The sequence below is a fragment of the Cyrtonyx montezumae genome, unplaced genomic scaffold (genome assembly GCF_038088225.1).
Source record: "Cyrtonyx montezumae isolate F1298 unplaced genomic scaffold, pur_monq_1.0 scaffold_61, whole genome shotgun sequence".
Lineage (NCBI taxonomy): Eukaryota > Metazoa > Chordata > Aves > Galliformes > Odontophoridae > Cyrtonyx > Cyrtonyx montezumae.
In genome coordinates this window covers 357844-377821 of record NW_027072069.1, presented here as the reverse complement: position 1 = coordinate 377821, position 19978 = coordinate 357844, and the positions used below count along the sequence as shown (strand labels likewise).

Here is a 19978-nt window from a genome sequence, read left to right as displayed (position 1 = left end):
GGATTTCTTTCTTCTTCTTTTCCTTTTTCTTTTTCTTTCCCTCTTCCCCCCCCCCCCCCTCCCCCAGCGATATGAACGTATGTTTCCGTAGTTCGTTTCTACCATATGGAGACACTGAATGACCGCTGTTATGTCTCCAGCCTGGCTCGAAGTGCTACAGAAAAATAATCAGAGAGGTTGCAGTTTGCATACAGACCCTGCAAGCGTTATGAAACCCACCTATATGTCACAGCTTTGCTGCTGTCTCTCTCAGAGTGACACCGCTCTGGAAAAGACAGGCAGCAGGCTTTTTTTTTTTTCCTTTTGGAATAATAAACAAGTTAGAGGGGAAGGGCAGGAGAGCAGGGGCTGCCACGGCTCGGAGCTGAGTGGAGGAGGCACCGGGCTGCCCCCAACACCGCGGGTGGGGGACGCTCAGGTGGCCCCGGGGCTCCGCGGCAGCGCAGGAAACCTCGGGGTGGTTTTCAAGGGGGAACATCTGCGGGAGAGGTGAGGGGACGCTTGGGCAGCACCTGAACCAACTCATGTCCATCCCCACCTCCTCGTTCCTTAAAAAAAAAAAAAAAAATAGAAAAAAAAATAAAGTTCAAAGCGAAGGTACTGAATCGGGGGTCGGGGGGGGGGGATGTTTCAGAATTTGGAGCAGTCACAAGCTTATTTTTTTTCCTCCTTAGTGGGGATTTTCACTGTAAGACAACATTTGGTGGACATATGTCCGTCTCTTTTACACAAAGCAGAATGTCCCTCCTTTTGCACACTTTGGAGATTGCTTTTCCTTCCTCGGGCTGTTTTTCCTGTCCTGCTCCATGTGTCTCCTAATATCTTTGCTATCATCGTTTGAACTCCTGGCTTGTCCCCTGGCCAGTCAGAGGGTGGCCGGTGCAGCCCTGAAAACCTCCGCTCTCAAACGTGTAAACACAAACGCAAGAGCTGGAAACTCAAGGAGGGGATGGGAATCTTTCTGATTCAGATCGGTTTCATTCGGAACAGCCTCTTCTTAACGCCTGTTCAACCTGGTCCCTTGCTTTTCAGTTGATAATAGAGGTGGTTTTTATGGGATCCTCAAGACATGTCAATGGAGCAGCCATGAAATGCGAATTTAACCGCCCAGACTGGATGGGTTACAGACATTTTGTCTCCGTAGTGTGAGAGGTGCTGGATGGAGAGGGGCTGTGAATCGTCCTGGGATTAGAGCTAGTGATGGGCCTGCTGGTTCTTAACCCTTCTGGTCTAAACTGGTTGCTAGTAAGAATTTTGACTGATTCTGGTGATGACTGGTGATTTAGGCAAGAAAAGTGATGTCCCTCCTCCTAAATATATATCTGGAAATGTGACCGTACCATCAACGAATGTATGTACCCACCGACAACGTTTCCAGCATTCATCCACCCGTGTGTCTGTCCATCCATCCACCTCTCCCTTATCCCTCATCTGCATTAAGTCACATCCCACCCTAACGTATTTGTCTCCTACATAGTCACAAGCCAACTTTCCTTCCAAATCCAGGCTGATGATGCTAGGGACAAGGTTTTGATCTCAAGCATCACCATTTCTAATCCTTTGGCATAAACAGCTTATTGTGTCAAGGGGAAAAGATAACAGACCAAGCTAGCCAGAGCAAAAGGAGTCAGAAATGCTGTTTAGCTACAAGACATTGCAGCAAGGAGGAGATGCCTGTTTGGGCCACAACAGGTAATGCTAGCAGCAATCCTTTGCCATCCCTTCATTTTTGCTCTGAATGGGGATGGCACTGAATCTGTCACAGCAAAGGAGTAGCACAGGGGCTGTGTTGTCCCCCTCTCCTTCCCATCTCTTACTTGAAACCCCACACTCTGTGAGTGAGCTCTACTTTCTACCTGAATCCCGTACCACGATTTCTCGTTTGTTTTGTTCTGTTGTTATTTTTACAAGCTGGGTTGAGAGGGGGGGACTGGGGGGGGAGGTGATTTTTCTCCCCCTATATGGTGTTAACCTCCAGCTTCCTGTGAGACACAGGGAGGAATAATTGGCTCCCATTTTACAGCCTGGGTAGGAGCACAGGCTCAGCACAGGCTTCCCCCCATCCTTTAAAGAAAAAAAAATCTCCCTGTTGTTGATGAAAAGGAAGTATAAAGAGGATAAACAGGAAAACAGAGCTCTGACCGTGCAGGTAGGTGGGGATTTTCCTTTGCATTTTTCATCGTTTCTCTCATTTTAAGGGCATACGTCAGACATGGGACAATTACTCCTTCTGTAGCTGCAGAAGACAGAATAAATACAGAATGCTTTAATACAGGGTCTGCGAGCAGGGAGAATCTCTTGCACATGGTTATGATAGAGTCTGGTTTTGTTGTGCAGATCTTCATGCCCATTATACTGGCTGCATACAGGGAAAAACTGTAACCCAAGGCCTCTCTAAAAACTGAGTCTGGAGGTGGATCTCTTGGTTTCAAATGTGCAAAGTCTACCAAAGCCTTGAGCATCCTCCCTGCGACCTCAGCCATTCCACTGCAGTTTGGGTGTCTCTGGGTTGTTATAATTGGGCACAAAAAAGTTCACATTTACCTTCTTTTCTCTTTTTACCTCTTTCTGCCTTCTCCCTTTTCCCTTCTCTCCATCCCTGAAGGTTTCTAATCATTTAAAGACTAGTGTCTAAGCTCTAAGCTACCCTGATTCTCTGGGGTTGGAGGGGGGGGCACACCCCAAAGCAGTTGTTTCTCACCCAAGAGCCAGCGCAGGCTTCACAGATTGAAAGAGCTGCGTAGAACATCTGTATTAATTACAGGGCCCATTCACGCTGACTTTTGGGGCATGCACAGGCTGTGCTGTGTCCCCAGGGCCCTATGCCAGGATGGGACCCTGCCACCCAGTGATAGTCAGGAGCGAAAAAGGTGAAATTTCACCCAGAATTACCCATTTGGTTCCCAGCAATAAAAGGGAGAAAATGTGTTTGTGAGTGACACAGAGGTTTGGGGAGTGCTACAGTGCAAAGCAGCTCGATATTGCAGTGCCATTGTCGGGCCATCTTGAACGTCATGGTTTATTTATTTTTATTACTTTTTTGCAAATGTAGGAATTTTTCAAAGCGTTTATTTCTTTCAGGGCTCCTTTGCACTCCGGGGGTGGTGTAACGCTAAATGACATTGACTTCCACCCGGGTTTGAAAAACTCCACCAAGGAGCCAATGTGGGTCGAGATAAAACCAAACTCATAACAAAGAAACCCCACCAAAAAAACACCCCCAAAATCCAAAGTTCGCCAAGGTAACCGAGTTACACATGCGTCTGATGTCTTATTTTATTCAACAAAAAAGTGATTAAAATCTGTTAAAGGATTTAATTAAGAGGACTAAATGAATAGGAAGGGGCACAAATGAGTTGGAAGAAGGAAAAAAAAAAAAAGCGGAGCTATTCTAAACGATTAAATCGCCATTTTAACAGTATAATGGCGTTTGCATACTGAAAGGAGAAATCAGAGCTCATATCTCATCAATAATTCATAGGCAAGAGGGATCATTCCGAGGTCAGCAGACTTGTACAGCCCCGGATCCTCTCTCGGAGGAGAGGGTGAGCATCGTATCACCGCGCCCGGCCCCCGGGGGCTGCTGGGGCACCTTTTTAAGGAAAACATGAGCTGCAGGGATGCCCTTTTTCTCTTTCTTTCTTTTTCTCTTCTTTCTCTCTGTCTTCTTCTCCACTTCTCTATTTTTTCTCTCTTTCTCCTTTTTCTTTTCCTTCTCTCTCTCTCTCTCTTTTCATTCTTTCTTTCTTTTCTCTCTCCTTTCCTTCCTCTCTTCTCCCATCTCAGTTTCCCAAACCCCAGTGCCGGTGAGGTGGTGACTCGTAAGATGAGAGGGGGAGGGCAGGAGGAGCTCAGGTTGTGATTCGTATTGCTCCAGAAGACACACAGCTATAATATGGTGATTTTGCTTTGGAGAAACCAAAGAATTCTCTTTCTTTTTCTTTCTTTCTTTTTTTTTTTTTTTTACTTTCTTCCTATCTTTTTTCTTCCATCCTTTCCTTTTGGCCAGGGGGATGGTGAAGATTGGGAGACTGTGGGTGCCTATTTGCCGATTTGGTGGGGATGTGCTGGTGGCAGGGTCAAGAAATTGCACTGCTCAGCCTCTAATTCTTTTATTTCACTCTATTTAAGGGAAGAATCCGATTATTCACCTATTTATTTTCAACAGCCCCTTAAACTACCCCAGCCTGCACACACTGCGACCTCACCAAGTGGGGAAAGCTTTCAGGGGAAGCCAGCCCCCTCCCTCCAGCTCTGCTCCCCAAACCCTTTTCCCTCCCCCACAGCTGAATTTCATCTGAGAAATTGCTCTTTCTTTCCCCCAGCCCCAAGCTCTTCTTTTTTTTTTTTCTTTTTTATTACACGTCCGACCTGAAGGGAACAAGCTGATGGGATTATTTTAAATCCTCTTGATAAAGGCCTTTCCACAATTAGGGAACTCGAAAAGGACTTTTGCGGGGTTTGGCTCCTCCTCTGGGAGTCTCTTTCCACTCTTGGAATAGATTTAAGAATGAAACTTTCTTTCAGGCCGTGGCTTTTTCGGTGTTTGAGCTGACTTTTCCCCATATTTTCTGTCCTAAAGTAAAATAAATGATATTTGGAAGGAGGTTGATAACCTAATTCGAAAGGTGTCCACCCTGTGTAGTTTTTCCTTGTTCTGTTACCCTAAATAGCTTGAAAAAGAAACTATTTTGACAGCGAGCGTTGAAAGAATAAGACTAGTTCGAGGGTTTTTTCCCTTTGATTTATCTCTTTTTAACATGTGCATGTGTGTGTATGTATATATATATATACATACATATATACCCTTCAAGTCAAAACAAATTACTGCATTAGGATTCTGGAAAGGGACGTTTGCTTGGTGGCAAATCGGGGATGTGTTTATGCAGGGAGGCTCCGTGAGAGCCCGGGTGGGGGATCGGGGCTCCGGGGAGCGGAGTGGGGGGAAAGGGACCCGGCCGGGAGGGTTGGGAGCGAGCGTCTCGCCTGTAACGTCCCCAAGCAGCCAGCAGAGCTCGCTTCAGACCAAGTTCACTGCCAGGAGGGCCGGGGCCGGAGCGGGGCTCGCTCGGCGTCACCGGGCCGGGCCGGGTCGGGCCGGGAGGGGAGCGGTGCCCCGGGGCTCCCACCGCGCTCCGGCTCCGCTTGGGAGACCCAGCGCTGCTCAGCACCGAGAGGTGCGGGCTCCGAACATAGACACAGCAGCACTCCCCCGGTTTTGCCCCTAAAAAGGGAGGAAAAATAAAGAAAAAGAAGAAAAGGAGAGATTAAAAGGAAAAGGAGGAGAGGAGAGGAGAGGAGAGGAGAGGAGAGGAGAGGAGAGGAGAGGAGAGGAGAGGAGAGGAGAGGAGAGGAGAGGAGAGGAGAGGAGAGGAGAGGAGAGGAGAGGAGAGGAGAGGAGAGGAGAGGAGAGGAGAGGAGAGGAGAGGAGAGGAGAGGAGAGGAGAGGAGAGGAGAGGAGAGGAGAGGAGAGGAGAGGAGAGGAGAGAGAAGAAAAATAGAAAAGGAGAGGAAAAACAAATTAAAAGGAAAAAAAAGAAGAAAAATAAAAAAGGGAAAAAGAAAAAAAAAAAACAGACGAAAAAAAATCCTCCCACAATCCAGAACAGCTAATTGCTGCAGTAAAAGCTCACTCAGGTGAAATACCAAATGTAAAAGAAAATAATTCAAAGTCAGATGAATCCTGCTGTGGTTTAAGGGATGTTTCTGTCTCTCCTGTTCTTCTATACAACAACAACAAAAAAAGGGATGTGTGGGGGCACAGGGGGACGAGGAAAAGAAGTTCGAGCAGTGTAAGGCAGCACTGGGTGAACCGGAGATAAACGTTTGCAAAAGTCTGAAATTATTATTATTTTTTTTTGTTCCCCTCATTTCCCCACCCCGAAAAGAGAAGTTGCGAGGCAAAAGAAATAAAATAGGGAAATCATTGTGCCGTTCGTTTGTAGAGACGTATAAAGTAACTCTGGTCTTGGGGGGCTTGTTAGTACAGCATTATGGCTCGAGGGGTCAAAAAGTTGAGGGTCAAAAGTTTACGCTGTGCGTGACTCGGTCCTGTGTATAACCCTGATAGACTGATGTCAGTGTGAGAAAAAAAAAAGGCAGAAAGAAAGCGGGGAGGGGGGCGGGGGGCGAGGAAGAGTCTCTGCTTATGGCGGAGATTGGGAGAATACGACCGCCGTGTGTTGGGGGGGGGGGGGGGGAGCAGGAAAAGGGTGAGGAGTTGGGGTGGGTGTCGGTAGGGAACGGGACAGAAAGAGTTGAGTTTACCGAGAGGAGAAATTGAGCGTCTCAGTATTTTTTCTAAGATAACACTTGGAACGCTATTTAGAGTCAAATTAACAGAATATAGGGGGAAATGGCATTGATTAAATCCAATTACGCCGAGGTCCCTATAGGATATTAACGCAAGCAGTTAAAAAATAATTTTCATTCCAGCGTCAGTTCTGTTTGGATAGGGTTTAAATTATGCCGAAGGAAAAACAAAACACCAAAGTCTGCCAAAGAGAAGTGTGGTGAGAGATGCGTTTCTAACGTCGCCTCTGGGGAGCCCTTCTCCGGCGCTGGGGGATACACTGTCCCTCCTCGGGGCTCCCTATGTACCAGGGAGAACGGGAGGAACGAGAAATCCCCAAAACGAAATAAAATCAAAACAACCCAACCAACCATTCCGGACAAAACCGATGGATCCGAGCGCAACAAACAGCGACAAACCGCGGAGTGACGGCCGCGATCGACTCCTTCTCTTTCCCTTAACCGCGTGAAATGCGGGATAATGAAATATAGGGGAAATCAATGGGCTGAGGGGTGGAAAATACTCAATTTATGTACGAAAAGGCTCCTTAAAGTGCCCGTTTCGTCGCTCGGTCCGGTTAGAGCAGCTAATTCTGCCTTGCAGCACGCGTTCCGTCGGAACAGGGCTGCAATGTTTTCTATTTCTTCCTTGAAATGTGACTCCACTCCGGTCATTGCAACAGTTTAATGAACTGATATAATAAATATTTCCCTTGGCATTTCAAAGTTATTTCTGCGCTGCCAGACTCCGAACCCTCCAAACTCTAAATATTATTTGCACTGGGACCGGGGAAGATCTTTTCAATGGCTCTTTAAGCAAACAGTGGAGGGAAGGCAAGCTCTACTGGAAAAAAAAAAAAGCCACGTAAATTTGCTTTTATTTTTTTTGTTGTTGTTCCCCCCCTCCCCCCTCCCGCTTCTAAATATTTTCAGTGACTAAATACTTATAACAAGGGTCATTTTTCTTGGAAGAAAAAGAGAGAATATTAGAGCCCTGGGAAAGGCGTTCTGGAAAATCCATTTGCTTTCCCGATGGCGATATATTCATAGAGTGGGTGAAATTCAAGGGAACGGAAAGCGTTTTGTTTCGCGTGATAAGGCTCGGGTTTAATTAATTGCCGTGAATTTGCTTGGTATTTATAAAATATCACTGTATAAGGGCTACCGTTTAGTTGTAACTTGGGTGATCCATCTCTTCGCCCTCGTAATTACTATACTTATCTCTCTAGAACAGTCATTTCTACTTCAGGTTTATAGAACAGGTAATGGATAATAAAGGCCATTTGTTTTCGGGATATTAAAACAAGCAGGTATAATTTCACAGCAATAAAAAGAAACACCTCCCAACTTTCCTTATAATATTCACTCCTACATCATAACGTTTAACTTTCAATTTAGGAACAGGCGTCTGCGCGTTCATTGGAAGCGGGTTCATTTGGAGGGATGTAAAGAGAGAACGAGGGAAGGAGGGGAGGAGAGAGGGAGGAAATTAAAGGTATCATTTTCAAGGATATTTCTAATTTATCTCCTTTGCTCCGGACTCGGCCGAGGGGTGAGGGTCTCTAAGTGGTGCGAACACAATTCGAGGTGGATTTTCCTGCCCTTTTTTTTCTTTTTTTTTTTTTTTTTTTGGCCAAGACAATCTATGGAGTGTGCTTTTTAATCCCGATTTACTTTCCAGCGGAGCTCTTTAATCAAGGGGAGGAACGCCGCGTTGGGGCTGCTGGTGTGAAGGCGGAGATCAATGGAGGGCTCCCCCCACCCCCATTCCCTCGGGGGATCCCCCGCACACGGCACCACCGAGCGTCCTGCGCGCTGCCCGGGGCGCGATTTTTAAATGTTGCGCGTTAATGGCGAAATAATGACAGTAATAACGACAAGAACAATACAGAACATCTCGGGTAATAGATTGACAAAACTAAATGAGAAAACGCGCAAGGCTTAAATCTTCGTGTTCCTGTCGGAAAACAGGTGTGGGAGGGTTGTCCCTAACCCCACAACCGCTCTCGGTGTTGTTTCCAATCGAGGTGCCGATCTCTCCTTATTAAAAGTTCCGCTCTAGAGCTCGGAAATCCCACTTTAATAAATGAAACTTCGCAGGGAGGATCAAAATCCAATCCAGGCTGGGGCTGGCCAAACATCCCCTGAAAAAGCTATTTAAAACCACTTAAAAAAAAAAAAAATAATAAAAAAGAAAGGATAAAAGAGCGCAGGCACCGCGCGGGGCTGGGGGTGCGCAAAGTTGCGCGGGGGTGGAGGGGCGCGGAGCTGCGCGGGGTGAAGCGCGGGTCAGTGCGGCTCTCGGCGGCGGCCGCCGCGCCGCGGACACGCCTCGCTGTTTAACAAAGACTGACAAACTATGAGATTAATACCAAAACTTGCGGGTTTCCCACCCCAAAATGCGCAGAGGGCCTCCTGGCGCTGCCAGCGGCGGTTCCGCTCGCCTGTGGGGACAATGGGGGCTTATACTGGGTGGTGGGGGGGGGAGGGGAGGGGGACCAACAATCCCGACCGAAAGAAAAAAAAAAGAGAGAGAGAAAGAAGAAGAAGAGAGAGAAATTAGTGTTCTTATCGAGAAATAATCTCCTTGAAAAGGCAACATGGGGAGAGAGAGCAGAATAGCCCTGGCTTGACTGGGCTGGGGCTCCGGGGTAGGGGAGAGGGGTTTTAGGGGATTTCTCTCTGTTTTTCCGTCTCCAAAACCTTACCAACTCCTGAGGGAACCTTCTCGTCCCCTCGGGGGGTTACCCTGAGGAAAGGACCGCGTTTGGCCGAGGTAGGTACCGCCGGCGGAGTTACACCTGGGCGGGGGGCGGCCCCCTTAGTGCCCCCCGCTTCGGGGACAGAAAGGAGAGGCGACAAAAGAGCAGCTCAGCAGCGGGAGTGCATCTGTAAAGAACGGTTTAATAAAGCCCTGCGATGGCAGGTGCCTTCGGGGGGGGCTTTAAAGGAGAGTGGAGGATCACCCCCCGCCTTCCCTGGGGGGCAGCAGCCCGGGGAACCCCCCGACACAATTCACCCCGAGCTGAGCGTACTTTGAAATGGAAAAGAGCCCCGAGAGATCCGCCGTGAGAAACTTCCACAACGTGGGGCGGTTGGGGAGCGAAAGGCAGAAAAGGTGTGCTGGCAGTGGGGGGGGGGAGGGGGGGGGGAGAGGGAAGGGGGGGGGGGAGAGGGGAGCCTTTTTAATTTGGGATCACAAGCGGCGGGTGTGAGATCTCTTGGAGGTGTGGTGGTGGGGGGAAGAATTCTGGTAGACGCTAGGGGTGCTGGTTTGCTGGCACCAAACCCCTTTTTTCATTGGAAAGGAAAATTAAAACTGATTATTTTTTTCTTTTTTTTTTTTAACGGATGTGAGAAAGGGTTAAAATTACAGAATATAGGCCCAGTTATTTCTATTCAAGCTCTTATCCGCGGTTAGGAAGTCTCTACGGTACCGGCAGCGAGGAAATACAATAAAATAAATCAGGGAGGAATTGAAAAGGAGGAATAAAATTTAAGAGGAAAAAAAAAAAAGAACTCTGATGGGATTTGTTCAGGCGAATTGTTTTATGGCATCCATCTATGAGCTGTACAAGCAGATTTGGTTTGGCTTCTTACTTTTATGGCAGGTTTTTAGAGGGGAAGGTAAATTGTAGGGTTGCTACCTGCTCCCAGCGTAGGTGCGGGTTGGAACCGCTCTGCACGGAGCAGCGTCAGGAGCGCTCTTCGCCCCTTTTGCTCGAAATCTCCGTGTTTTTTTCACGTGTGTGGGGGTGTGGGGGGAGGGTTTGGGGCTGCCCTGTGTGCGTTTGTTCTCAGTTCTCAAAATACGGCTTCGCTGATCGAGCGATCCGGCATTTTATAGCGAAAAATCGACTACTCCCCTTAAAGTACCTGACAAATATGGGGCAGCGTGTGTCCCATTAGGGATGCTATGGGGTTTTCGTTCTTGGTCATAACTACGTTTTTTATAGGCGAAAAAAAGTGCGAGCGTTTTGGAGGTACATTTCAGATATTTTTTCGTGGGAGTGGGGGAAATGCATTTCTCATCCGCGTTCAAAGGAAGGGGAAACGCAGCGTTTCTCCGCTAACATCTCCGCGGTGGCATTTAAATGCGATTAATTCAGGAGGAACTTGACCCAAAAAAGCGCTCTCCCTTTTGAAATACGGGGGCAGGACGCTGTACTTTTTATCTCCTCGACACCGGGAATTTTAAACGAAATCTCAACACGATGCTACCCTCATTAGTTCCGAATGAAGGTTCATTACCTAGACAGTATGAATATTTTATTGCTTTATATATCCTTTTCTTTATTTTTTGTTGTTGTTGCTTTCGGAAATGAAACGTCTTTGATCTTTTTCTCGGGTTGTAAAAAGAATTGCCTGTCATTTGGGTTTTGGGGGGGGGGGGGGGATGCGCACACTAAAACCTGTCGTCCCATCTGCCTTTACATTCTGTATTTCTTTTCATCTGCTTCTTTGCTTTTCCTTTCCTCCTTTTCCTTTTTTCTTTCTTTCCTTTCCTTTTCTTTAACGCGCATCTACGATTTCTCTGCGCTCTCAATTAAAGCCCAAATCCTCCGCGCTGTGCTCCGAGAACGAAAAAAATGGATGAAATCTTTGCGTGGCGGATCGGAGTGTAATTACGCGGACCTCGAGGAATGAACAGAGCTGCAGCGATTTACTTTTAAAGCCCGGTTCTTTCTATTCGGGTCAATTCGTGTTACACACCCACTAAAAGAGCTGGTGTCGTAGCAGAGCTGTGAGCTACTGCGTAAAGGGATGGGGGGGGGGGGGGGGAAAGAAGGTAGAAAAGTTTCAGCTTCCTAACCTACTCTCAGATGTTCGGGTAGAGAGATGATGCTTCCATTAATTTTCCGAAGACGGAACGTTTTCACCATCGTTATCTAATAGATGAAATCTCGATCTCTAGAGTTGCAAAACTTTAGCCCTCCTCCTTCCCCCCCACCTTCTCCCCCACCCCACCCCCCCCCCCCCCCCGCTCCCTCCCAGAAGAGAATTATGACAGTAGCGAAGATCTCTGACCGAGGAGGATGCATCTGTCTTCTATATGTACCCTGTAGATCCGAATTTGTGTAAAGGAAGTTGGGTCACAAATTCGTATCTAGGGGAATATGTAGTTGACACAAACACTACAGGTCACAATCCCAGAAGGCATTTAAAACCAAAAAAAAAAAAGAAACCAAAACCCAACCCTCCCCGCACCCCCCAGAGCACTAAATAAAAGGGTGAAAACAAGGTCTTAACCAGAAAGTGCTTTTATGGCTGGAAAGAAATCCTTTGCATTTGACCTTAGCTCAACTCCCGAGTTCCTGCGATAAACTTTATCATCACCTCCAGATAAAATCTGAGCTGCAAAGAAGGGGGGAGGGGGGGCAGGGGGGAAGAAGGGGGCGTATTGCTGCGATCTGAGAGCGCGGATCTACTTTGCTTCACTTCGGGCCATCACCGAATTTCCGCCGCAAAATAATAATAATAATTAATAATAATAATACATCGCTCCGCTCTGCTCGTACCGAACTGACTGCGAACCGCGGGGAGAAGCCCGAATCGGAGGATTTCAGGGGGGGGGGGGGGGGGGGCTTTTGCAAAGCGTCTCTTTGCTCCGGCGTTTAAGGAGTCTTTATTACAAGGAGGGCGAGGCGGAGACGCAGGAGGACTTAGGTTCGTTCCCTTTTGTAATTGCTCATCAAGCCCCTGATTTCTCGCTCGGAGGACGGGCTCCCTTTTCCATCGGTGCGTGGGAAACAGTCCATCTTAGAGCACGGCTAAATGTGATTTAGGAGAGCGGGTACCCCGAATTAGCTGATGAATTTCCTATCGATCCTAAAGGAGCCCTATTCATCTCTGCCAGGCTCGGGGCTCAATGTCCCTCCCCGCACCACCTTAGCAAAGAAAGAGGTGCGAACACCACCCGGATCATCCGCAACCCCCAACCGCATGAAAAAAAAAATCAATCGTACCCCCTAATTTAGCTTTTAATTTTTTTTTCCGGGGGGGGGGTGGGATAGAGGGGGAAGGAATTTTTTGCTGTTTGTTTGTTTCTCATCCCCTTCCCCGCCCCCCCGCCCCCAAAGCAGGACACACCCCCGAGGGGTGTGGGCCGGGGGGGGTGGGGGGGACACCGCTCTTCGCCCGCGGGGCGCTGCGGAGCGCGGGGACCGCGGGACCCGGGGAGCGGGGCCGGAGGGGAGCGGGAGCCCCCGGCCGCCTCCCCGGGGATGCTCCGGGCCCCGGGAGAGCCCGTGCCGGGCAGATTTCCTTATCCGGGGATCGCAGGCCACCTCGCCATTGGCCCGCGCTGTCACATGGACTCCAACTTTGTTCACTTGACAGTAAGTAGGAGGGTTTCACGAAACAGGAAAACGAGTAAAGGGGGGGACAGGAATAAATTTTAGGAAATATATATATATATATTTTTCGTGTGTGCAATTCTAAGAAATTAATGGCCATGAGCTCGTTTTTGATCAACTCCAACTATGTGGACCCCAAGTTCCCACCCTGTGAAGAGTATTCCCACAGCGATTACCTTCCCAATCACTCGCCGGAATATTACAGCAGCCAGAGGCGAGAGAGCACTTTCCAACATGAAGCGATGTACCAGCCGCGGTCAGCATGCAGCGAGCAGCTCTACCCGTCCTGTCAGAGCTCCGGGCACCAAGCAGCGGTGTTATCCCCCCGGGGTCATGTCCATCCTCCGGCCGGACTGCAGAGCCACCTCTCTGAGCCAAACCATCCCTGCGAGCCGGGCACCCCCAGCCCTCCACCCTCCTGCAGCCAAAACTCTCTGAACCAAAGCCCTTCCAGTTCCTCTTGCAAAGAGCCGGTAGTTTACCCCTGGATGAAAAAAGTCCATGTAAGCACGGGTAAGTGAACTAAAGTGGCTTTGCTTTATACTAAGTAGCACCTCAAAGTCTTGTAGAAATCTTATTGCACCAGTTGTAAAATAACCATTCGTGGAGATTTACGATCGCCTGTTTGCAGAGCGGTATAATTACATCCTCCATAAATTTTTATTGCTCTGCTTGGCCATGTGCCTTTGAAGTCTCTGTTACCATCCTCCTCCAATTTCTTGCAGGCTACTTTTTTTTTTTTTTATGGCTGTTGAATCTTCATAAGTTAAGTTTTATGTTTTCGTAATTTGTATTTAAGTGGCGGGTTGAGTAAACTTTTACTATTTTCCCTTCCTTTCCTCTCACCTTTTTTTTTTTTTTTTGGGTTGGTGCATGTGCGATATATAATAAAAAGGAGACGGTCTGCTCTTCTGTGTGCACGCGTGCAGGGAGAAACTTGAAAGATTTGGGGATAATAGAGCGATGCCCGAGTAGTGGTGTGTATATATGAGCACATACACACGTAGAGGGCACGGAAAATGTGTCCGGGGGACCTTATAAAAACGTTTAGACAGGAATACACGTCAAGCAACGAGGCTGGAGGTGGAGATTTGGAGATAGGCTCCGGGTGTATTTTTAGATTTGTGGTGTATTTTTTTAGCATTTCCCCCCGCCAAAAGAATGTGCGATGCTTTTTTTTTTCTTTTTGGAGGGGGGGGGGGAGAGGACCCATTAAAGGAACAGCTCAGTAATTCTTCTGCTCTTTTGTTGTGTTGTTTTTGTTTTTTTTTATCCCCTCCTTTGTGTTTGAGCAGTAAACCCCAATTATTCAGGAGGGGAACCGAAACGCTCTCGCACTGCTTACACCAGGCAGCAGGTCCTGGAGCTGGAGAAGGAATTCCACTATAACCGCTATCTCACCCGGAGGCGGAGGGTCGAGATCGCCCACTCCCTGTGCCTCTCCGAGCGCCAGATCAAAATCTGGTTCCAGAACAGGAGGATGAAATGGAAGAAAGACCACAAGTTACCCAACACCAAGATCAGGTCTAACTCTTCCAGCTCCTCTGCCAGCCTGCAGATCCACCGGCAGCTTCTCAAAGCCGATCCAGCGGACCAGCCAGCAGCCTATAACTATTCCCTGTATGGACGGGGTGTGCGCGTGCTCGTGGGTGTGATTGTGCGTGTGCGTGTGTGTAGGGAACACGGGAGAACTGTTTTTGTTTCTTTTTATGCTCCGAGAAGCGAGGGAAGGAGGGTGCTTTTTTATTTATAAGGGGGAACAGAGAGAGGCTCAGCTCCAACAAAGCAGAGCCGTGCTGCTGTGCCCCTCTTCCATTAGAAGAAGGCTGTAGATAGTAGTTTTCAGATTTGGCTAAGATGGATCCTTGTTTCATCTTTAATCACGCCAAGCTCTGCCCCATTTGTCATGTTTACTCTCCCGTACAAAGGATGGACCTTATGTCTGCTATTACCTCGACAACCAGCGTTCACTTTAATAAATGAGGCTCAGTTTCTTCAAGACGAACTGGATTTCCCCCCCCAGACCCCTTTTTTTGTTCCCTTTTTATTTTTTTTTCTCTTTTTTCCTCCTTCCTCCCCCCCCGCCCCACTTCTCTCCTGCCGAACGTTTTTAATCCAGACATCCCAAAGATCCACGGTGGAAAAAACCAACAGAACCGACAGCAAAATTACCCGGAGCGCAGTCGGGGACGAAGCTCTCGGATATAGGGGGGGGGGGACCCCCCGGAAAAAAAACAACAACACCTAAATTAGGTCAAGAGAGTGGTGGACAAAGAAACCAAGAGAGTGGCCACTTCTGCCGAACCCCCTCCTCCCCCCCCTCGCTATTTTTGAGTCCAGCAGGTTAATTGCTTCACTTGTAAGACTGGGGAAAGGTGGGCGGGGGGGGGGGAGGGGGGAGGGAGACGGAAAGGCAAGGAATTTAGGTTAGGAACGTGACGATACGAGGCAGCACCTGAACTCGGCCCTGCAGCCCGGCTGGTGAGGGGGAGGATGGTGGGGGAAAAGCCTCAGCCCATTTTTTGTACTGAGAATGTGAATTTCAGACCCCTGGCGGAGGAAGGTGGGGGGATTCGTCTCTTTTCGGGTGAGCCGGGGGCTCTGCTGAGGCCCCCCCCCCCGCCCGACAGCCTCCATTACCTCCTTTTGTCCTTCGCGATGTCCACGATTAAGTGTAAATAGCCGAGAAAAGGCAAAAAAGAAGTTAAAAACAAACAGACAAAAAAAATGCTCAGTTGGAAATAAATTTATGTTTTCTTTTTTCTTTGTGAATCCGATCCCGTGTGGTCTGTTGGGTTGTTTGGGGTTGTTCTCATTTTTAGAGGAGGGGGGCGGCGAGTTGGGGGGTTGGGGGGAGTGGGGAAGGGATTTTTTTGTTCAGGCGAGAAGAAAAAATATATGTCTATTAAAGAAATTAATTAAAAAGCACATCGCTTTTATTTATTTGTTTGTTTGTTTGCTTGTTGTTATTATTATTTTGCAGGGATTTCTGTTGTCAGTGGCACTCCCTAATGAAAACAAAGGATGTTTGACGATGGGGTATATCAGCCTTAAGTACTGCTAAGCCTTACATATGATGATTTATTTATTCGAAGCATATATTAATACGCTCTTCCCAAACTGGTCCTTGACAAAACAGAGGCAGTCATTAGCGCTTTGCTTTGCTGGAAGGAATGGATGCAGCGTTGTATTTCTCCAGAGACCCTCCTGGAGTTAGAAAAAGGAAAAAAAAAAAGAAATTAAAAAAAAAAACCCTTTCTCCGAGGTAGTTAATGCATTAATGAGTCTAATTTTTGCACAGATGTTTCTCGGTGTTTGCAGGTTTTCTGTGTATTTTTATATTACAAAGGAGCTGGCTCCTGCGATAGCTCACAGCCTGACAAGCAAATAGATAATCAAGAAGACAAATGGCTCCTTTTGTGCGCCGCAGCTCTTGTATTAATTTTCATTTTCTTTCTCATAGAAAGTATCGAAAATACTGTTCAGGACGAAATAACATTCCGGTTCAAAGTTAAAAAAAAAAGAGAGAGGGAGAGAAGAAGAGAAAGAAAGGAAGGAAGGAAAAAAAGAGAGAAAGAAAAGAGAGAAAGAGAGAGAGAGAGAGAGAGAGAGAGAGAGAGAGAGAGAGAGAGAGAGAGAAGAAAGAAAGAAAGAAAGAAAGAAAGAAAGAAAGAAAGAAAGAAAGAAAGAAAGAAAGAAAGAAAGAAAGAAAGAAAGAAAGAAAGAAAGAAAGAAAGAAAGAAAGAAAGAAAGAAAGAAAGAAAGAAAGAAAAAGAGAGAAAGAGAGAAAGAGAAGGAAAAAAGAAAGAGAAAAAGAAAAGAAGAAAAAAGAAAAAGAAAAATAAATCCTATTTTGTGTGTGTGCGGGGGGAGGGGGAGGATGGGGAGGGATGCGGTAGCTGAAGAAATCAATAATTTTTCTTTAAAAATAAAATGGTTTGAAGTTTATTTGTATCTGTGATTCTCCGGGACCCCCCGGCAGGAATGAAGTACCCCCCCCCCCCCATCATTCCCGAACAAAGGATAGAGCTGAAATGTTTAAAGGCAGACGGTGTCTGTGCGCTGTTCTTTATTTGTAATAATCCGCTGCGCAGCCAGCAAATAAATGTATACCCTCCCCTCAAAAAAAAAGAAGAACCCCCCCAAAAAAAAACAAAGGGCCGTTATATTTCTCCTTTTATTGACATTTTCAAACGTTAAAATAATATTAACGCAGTGGCACGGGTCAGATCCCGACACGTTCAGACGGAGAAGAAAAGGATTTATGGGCGTTTTTGGGGTCGGCTGTGGCAATTTCAGACATAGCGGCGGCAAACGCGCAGTTTCTTTATTTTTATATTTATTTTATTTTATTATTATTATTATTATTATTTTCCCAGGGAGGATTTCAGGGCCCGTGTCGTATCACAGTGCCGGAGGTGGGGGGTGAATTTTTGCTGCTGATGCGTTTGATTTGACCGTTTCTCGCTTTGATGTGTTGTGGGAACAAATATATATATATATAAATAAAGGGTGTTATGTTCGGAATAGTGAAGAGATCGAAGGGATCGTTCTTTAAAACAAAAAAAAAAAAAGCATATGCTTCCAGGAATGCGGGGTCTATAGAAGCAAATCAAAGCTGGAAAGTATGAATAGAAAAGAAGGGGGAGAAAAGATTTCTATAGGACCCAAAAGTTCACAGCCATTATAAGCAGACAGAAGCCAAGAAAAATGCGAGAATTATACAGAAAATCATTAATCACTTCTTTTCTTTAAATACTTATCCCTTTTCCCATTGTTATTCAACAGCAAATCTCCGCAGACCGTCTGTTGGGGAAAAAGCACCCGGAGTTCGGCAAGAATCTTCAGGGGAAATAATAATACTAATAATAAAATCTGGATCGTAAAGGTGAAAGCTTTATATCTGGGGGAGAAAACCCAAACCCTCACCCAAGCCCCCCCTTTCCCCAGACCTCTCACTTTGGAAGAAACCACCCAAACCATGAGGGCCGTCTCTGGGGCGTTGGAAAAAGGATGTGGGAGCGAACCAGGTAACAGAGCTGCTCTCTTGGCATGCATTTCTGATCGTTTTATTGCCTCCTTTCACGAGAAAGTTCGGGGAAAGCAAAAGGACGACAGCAACAACAAAAAAAAAAAGAGAGAAAGAGAGAAAGAAGATGGGCAGAGAGAAAACCAACACGTGAATGCTCGTGCAGGGTTTTCCTTCTGTTTTCGATTTTTATTGCGAACAAGCAGGCAGCGTGCTGCTGAGGGAGGGTTTTCCTCCTCGAGTTTCCCCTTCGGCCCCGCGGGGCTGCGTGTCCTCCCCCCCCCTCCTCTGTTCTTTGGGGCGATTCCCTCATTTTTCCTCTTTTTTTATTTTTTATTTTTTTTATCGCTTCATTTATTTTTCTTTTTATATCACCTCTCTCTCTCTCTTTTTTTTTTTCATTGTATTTAATTTATTATAGGTTTTTTTCTCCCCCGTTCATGTCCTTCCTGTTCGCGTCCCTGGACCGCGCAGGGGAGAAAAAAAAAGATCCCAAGGAATCGGGGTTTTGCGGAGCGCCGGAGGTGTGGATGCTATCGAGGGATGGGGGGCTGGGGGGCACTTCGGGCGTCCCGGGTTTGCCCCATGGCCCGTCCACATCTCTGCCACGGGGCACTGATGGCTGCAAAGCAGGGGAGGCAAAACTTAGCGCCTGGAGCAGCGTTCGGGGGAGTGGGTTCACGCAGAGGACACGTTTTCTGGGCGATTAGCTGTGTATTACGGGCAGGGGCTGACCTCGCAAACCCCTTGACCTCCCCGAGGCCGGACATTGTGCGGGCAGCGGCTGCAGCCCGAGCTGCGGGGAAATCCGCGTGTGCGGAGCGGCCCTGTGCCCCCGAGCATCGGCGGGGAAGGTGGGAAGGGACCGGGAGCGCCGTCGTTCTGCTCAGCGCGGGGGAATGTCTTGGTTTTGGGGGCTGTTGGTTTTATTTTTTTACTATATATACATCGTTTTAATCCTAACACCCTCGTTTTCCCTCCCCCCTCCAAAAAAAAAAAAAAAAGCGCTTTCCCCTCTTTTTTTCTCGCCACTTCACTTGAAAGGGCCGAGAGCTCTCAGTGGTGTTGGCTTGTTTGTCTGTTTCTTTGTACGGGAGACAAGAGGCAGAGAAAGGCGTTTGGGGGTCTGGAGCGAGGTTGTGGTTTGGCTCTGCACAGTTGACTGTTTGCTGTACCAAAACAAAAACGAAAAACTGGGCCGGGGGGGGGGGGGGGGGGGGGGGAATATAACAACAACCAAACAAACAAATCCCGACAAAGCCGAGCTCCCCCGCCCCCCCACAACCCACCGCGGTCACTTTCCTCGCACGTCGCCTCTCGTCTCCCGTTTTCTGAAATTCCTTTGTTTCCGAGCCCCCCCCCCCCCCCCACCTCCCCTCCCCCCCACTTCCCCCTCCGCCCACGGCGCTCTGGAGCCGCCCGGCAGCGGGGGGGTCCCCGGGTCCTGCCCCGCATCCCGGGTAGGGACCCCCAGCTCCGGTGTCTGACCCCCTTTGTCTCCTTCTCGTCCCAACATCGGACAAAAACGGGGAGAGAAATCGCAGTAACCCAATACAAGAGAGAACGGGTTACGGCAGAGAAGGGAAATAGGGGAAATCATTGGAAATCATCCTGAATAAATAGGTGTGCGTGGGTCTGTCCGCCTGTATGGGAAGCGCGGGGTGGGTGGGGGGGGGGTCCTGTAGCCCAGGTATGGGGCCGGGGCTCTTTAAAAGCGACTCCGCTCCGACTTTAGGAGTTTCTCAGCCCCTGTGACAGATTTATGATCCGCAATAAGACCGGCGTGTTTAAATCCGTAAATCAATCTCGCTTTCTTACTATATAAACGTTCATTTTATCTTTAGAAAGGGAACGGCTTTGATCACAGCACCTCGGAGGGTGAAGCCGCTGTTTATGGCCGCGTTTCCGACCCTTTGAACTGGGGGCTTGAAAAAGCGAAATGTGTGCTTCTTTTGCATGAAACAAACCCAAAAATGCCGGAGGTGCAGGAGGGGGATCTGCCCCGTTTGCTGCTCTGGCCGATCTGTTGTGTTGGGGATGGGCGTTGTTTGGGTTTTTGGTGGTGGTGGTGGTTTATAACCGGACTGCAGCCACAGGGACACTTCGTTTTATGACCAAGAAAAACAACAACAAAATGAAGTGAAAGTTGCAGCTTCTGAATCGCCCTGAAGTTCCCATACCCCCTCCCCCACGTCCCCTTCTCGTTCCCTCGAAGTTTCTTCCCTCGTGGGACCCCTCCAGCCCCTTTTAATCAGATTTTTGCATCACATACCTTGAGCCAAATCTTTCCTTTCCAACCACT

The 19978-nt window shown here is 47.9% G+C and overlaps 2 protein-coding genes across 3 annotated transcripts in view; both read left to right on the top strand.

Moving 5' to 3' along the window:
- HOXB3 (homeobox B3) overlaps nt 1–19978 on the top strand; it is a 58008-nt gene that overhangs the window by 17508 nt on the left and 20522 nt on the right. Inside the window, exons 1-2 of one of the 2 annotated variants that reach the window (XM_065750018.1) lie at nt 1778–2149; nt 17027–17677. The gene's annotated coding sequence lies outside the window, so the exon portion shown is untranslated. Of the gene's footprint in view, nt 1–1777; nt 2150–17026; nt 17678–19978 lie in introns of those variants that run through there. The other variant, XM_065750019.1, reaches the window with a different exon arrangement.
- Nucleotides 12437–14347, top strand: HOXB4 (homeobox B4). Its single transcript, XM_065750027.1, is given in 4 exon segments — nt 12437–12629; nt 12734–13160; nt 13943–14203; nt 14206–14347. Coding segments are annotated over 4 exon segments (855 nt in total). The 5' UTR covers nt 12437–12515; the 3' UTR covers nt 14259–14347.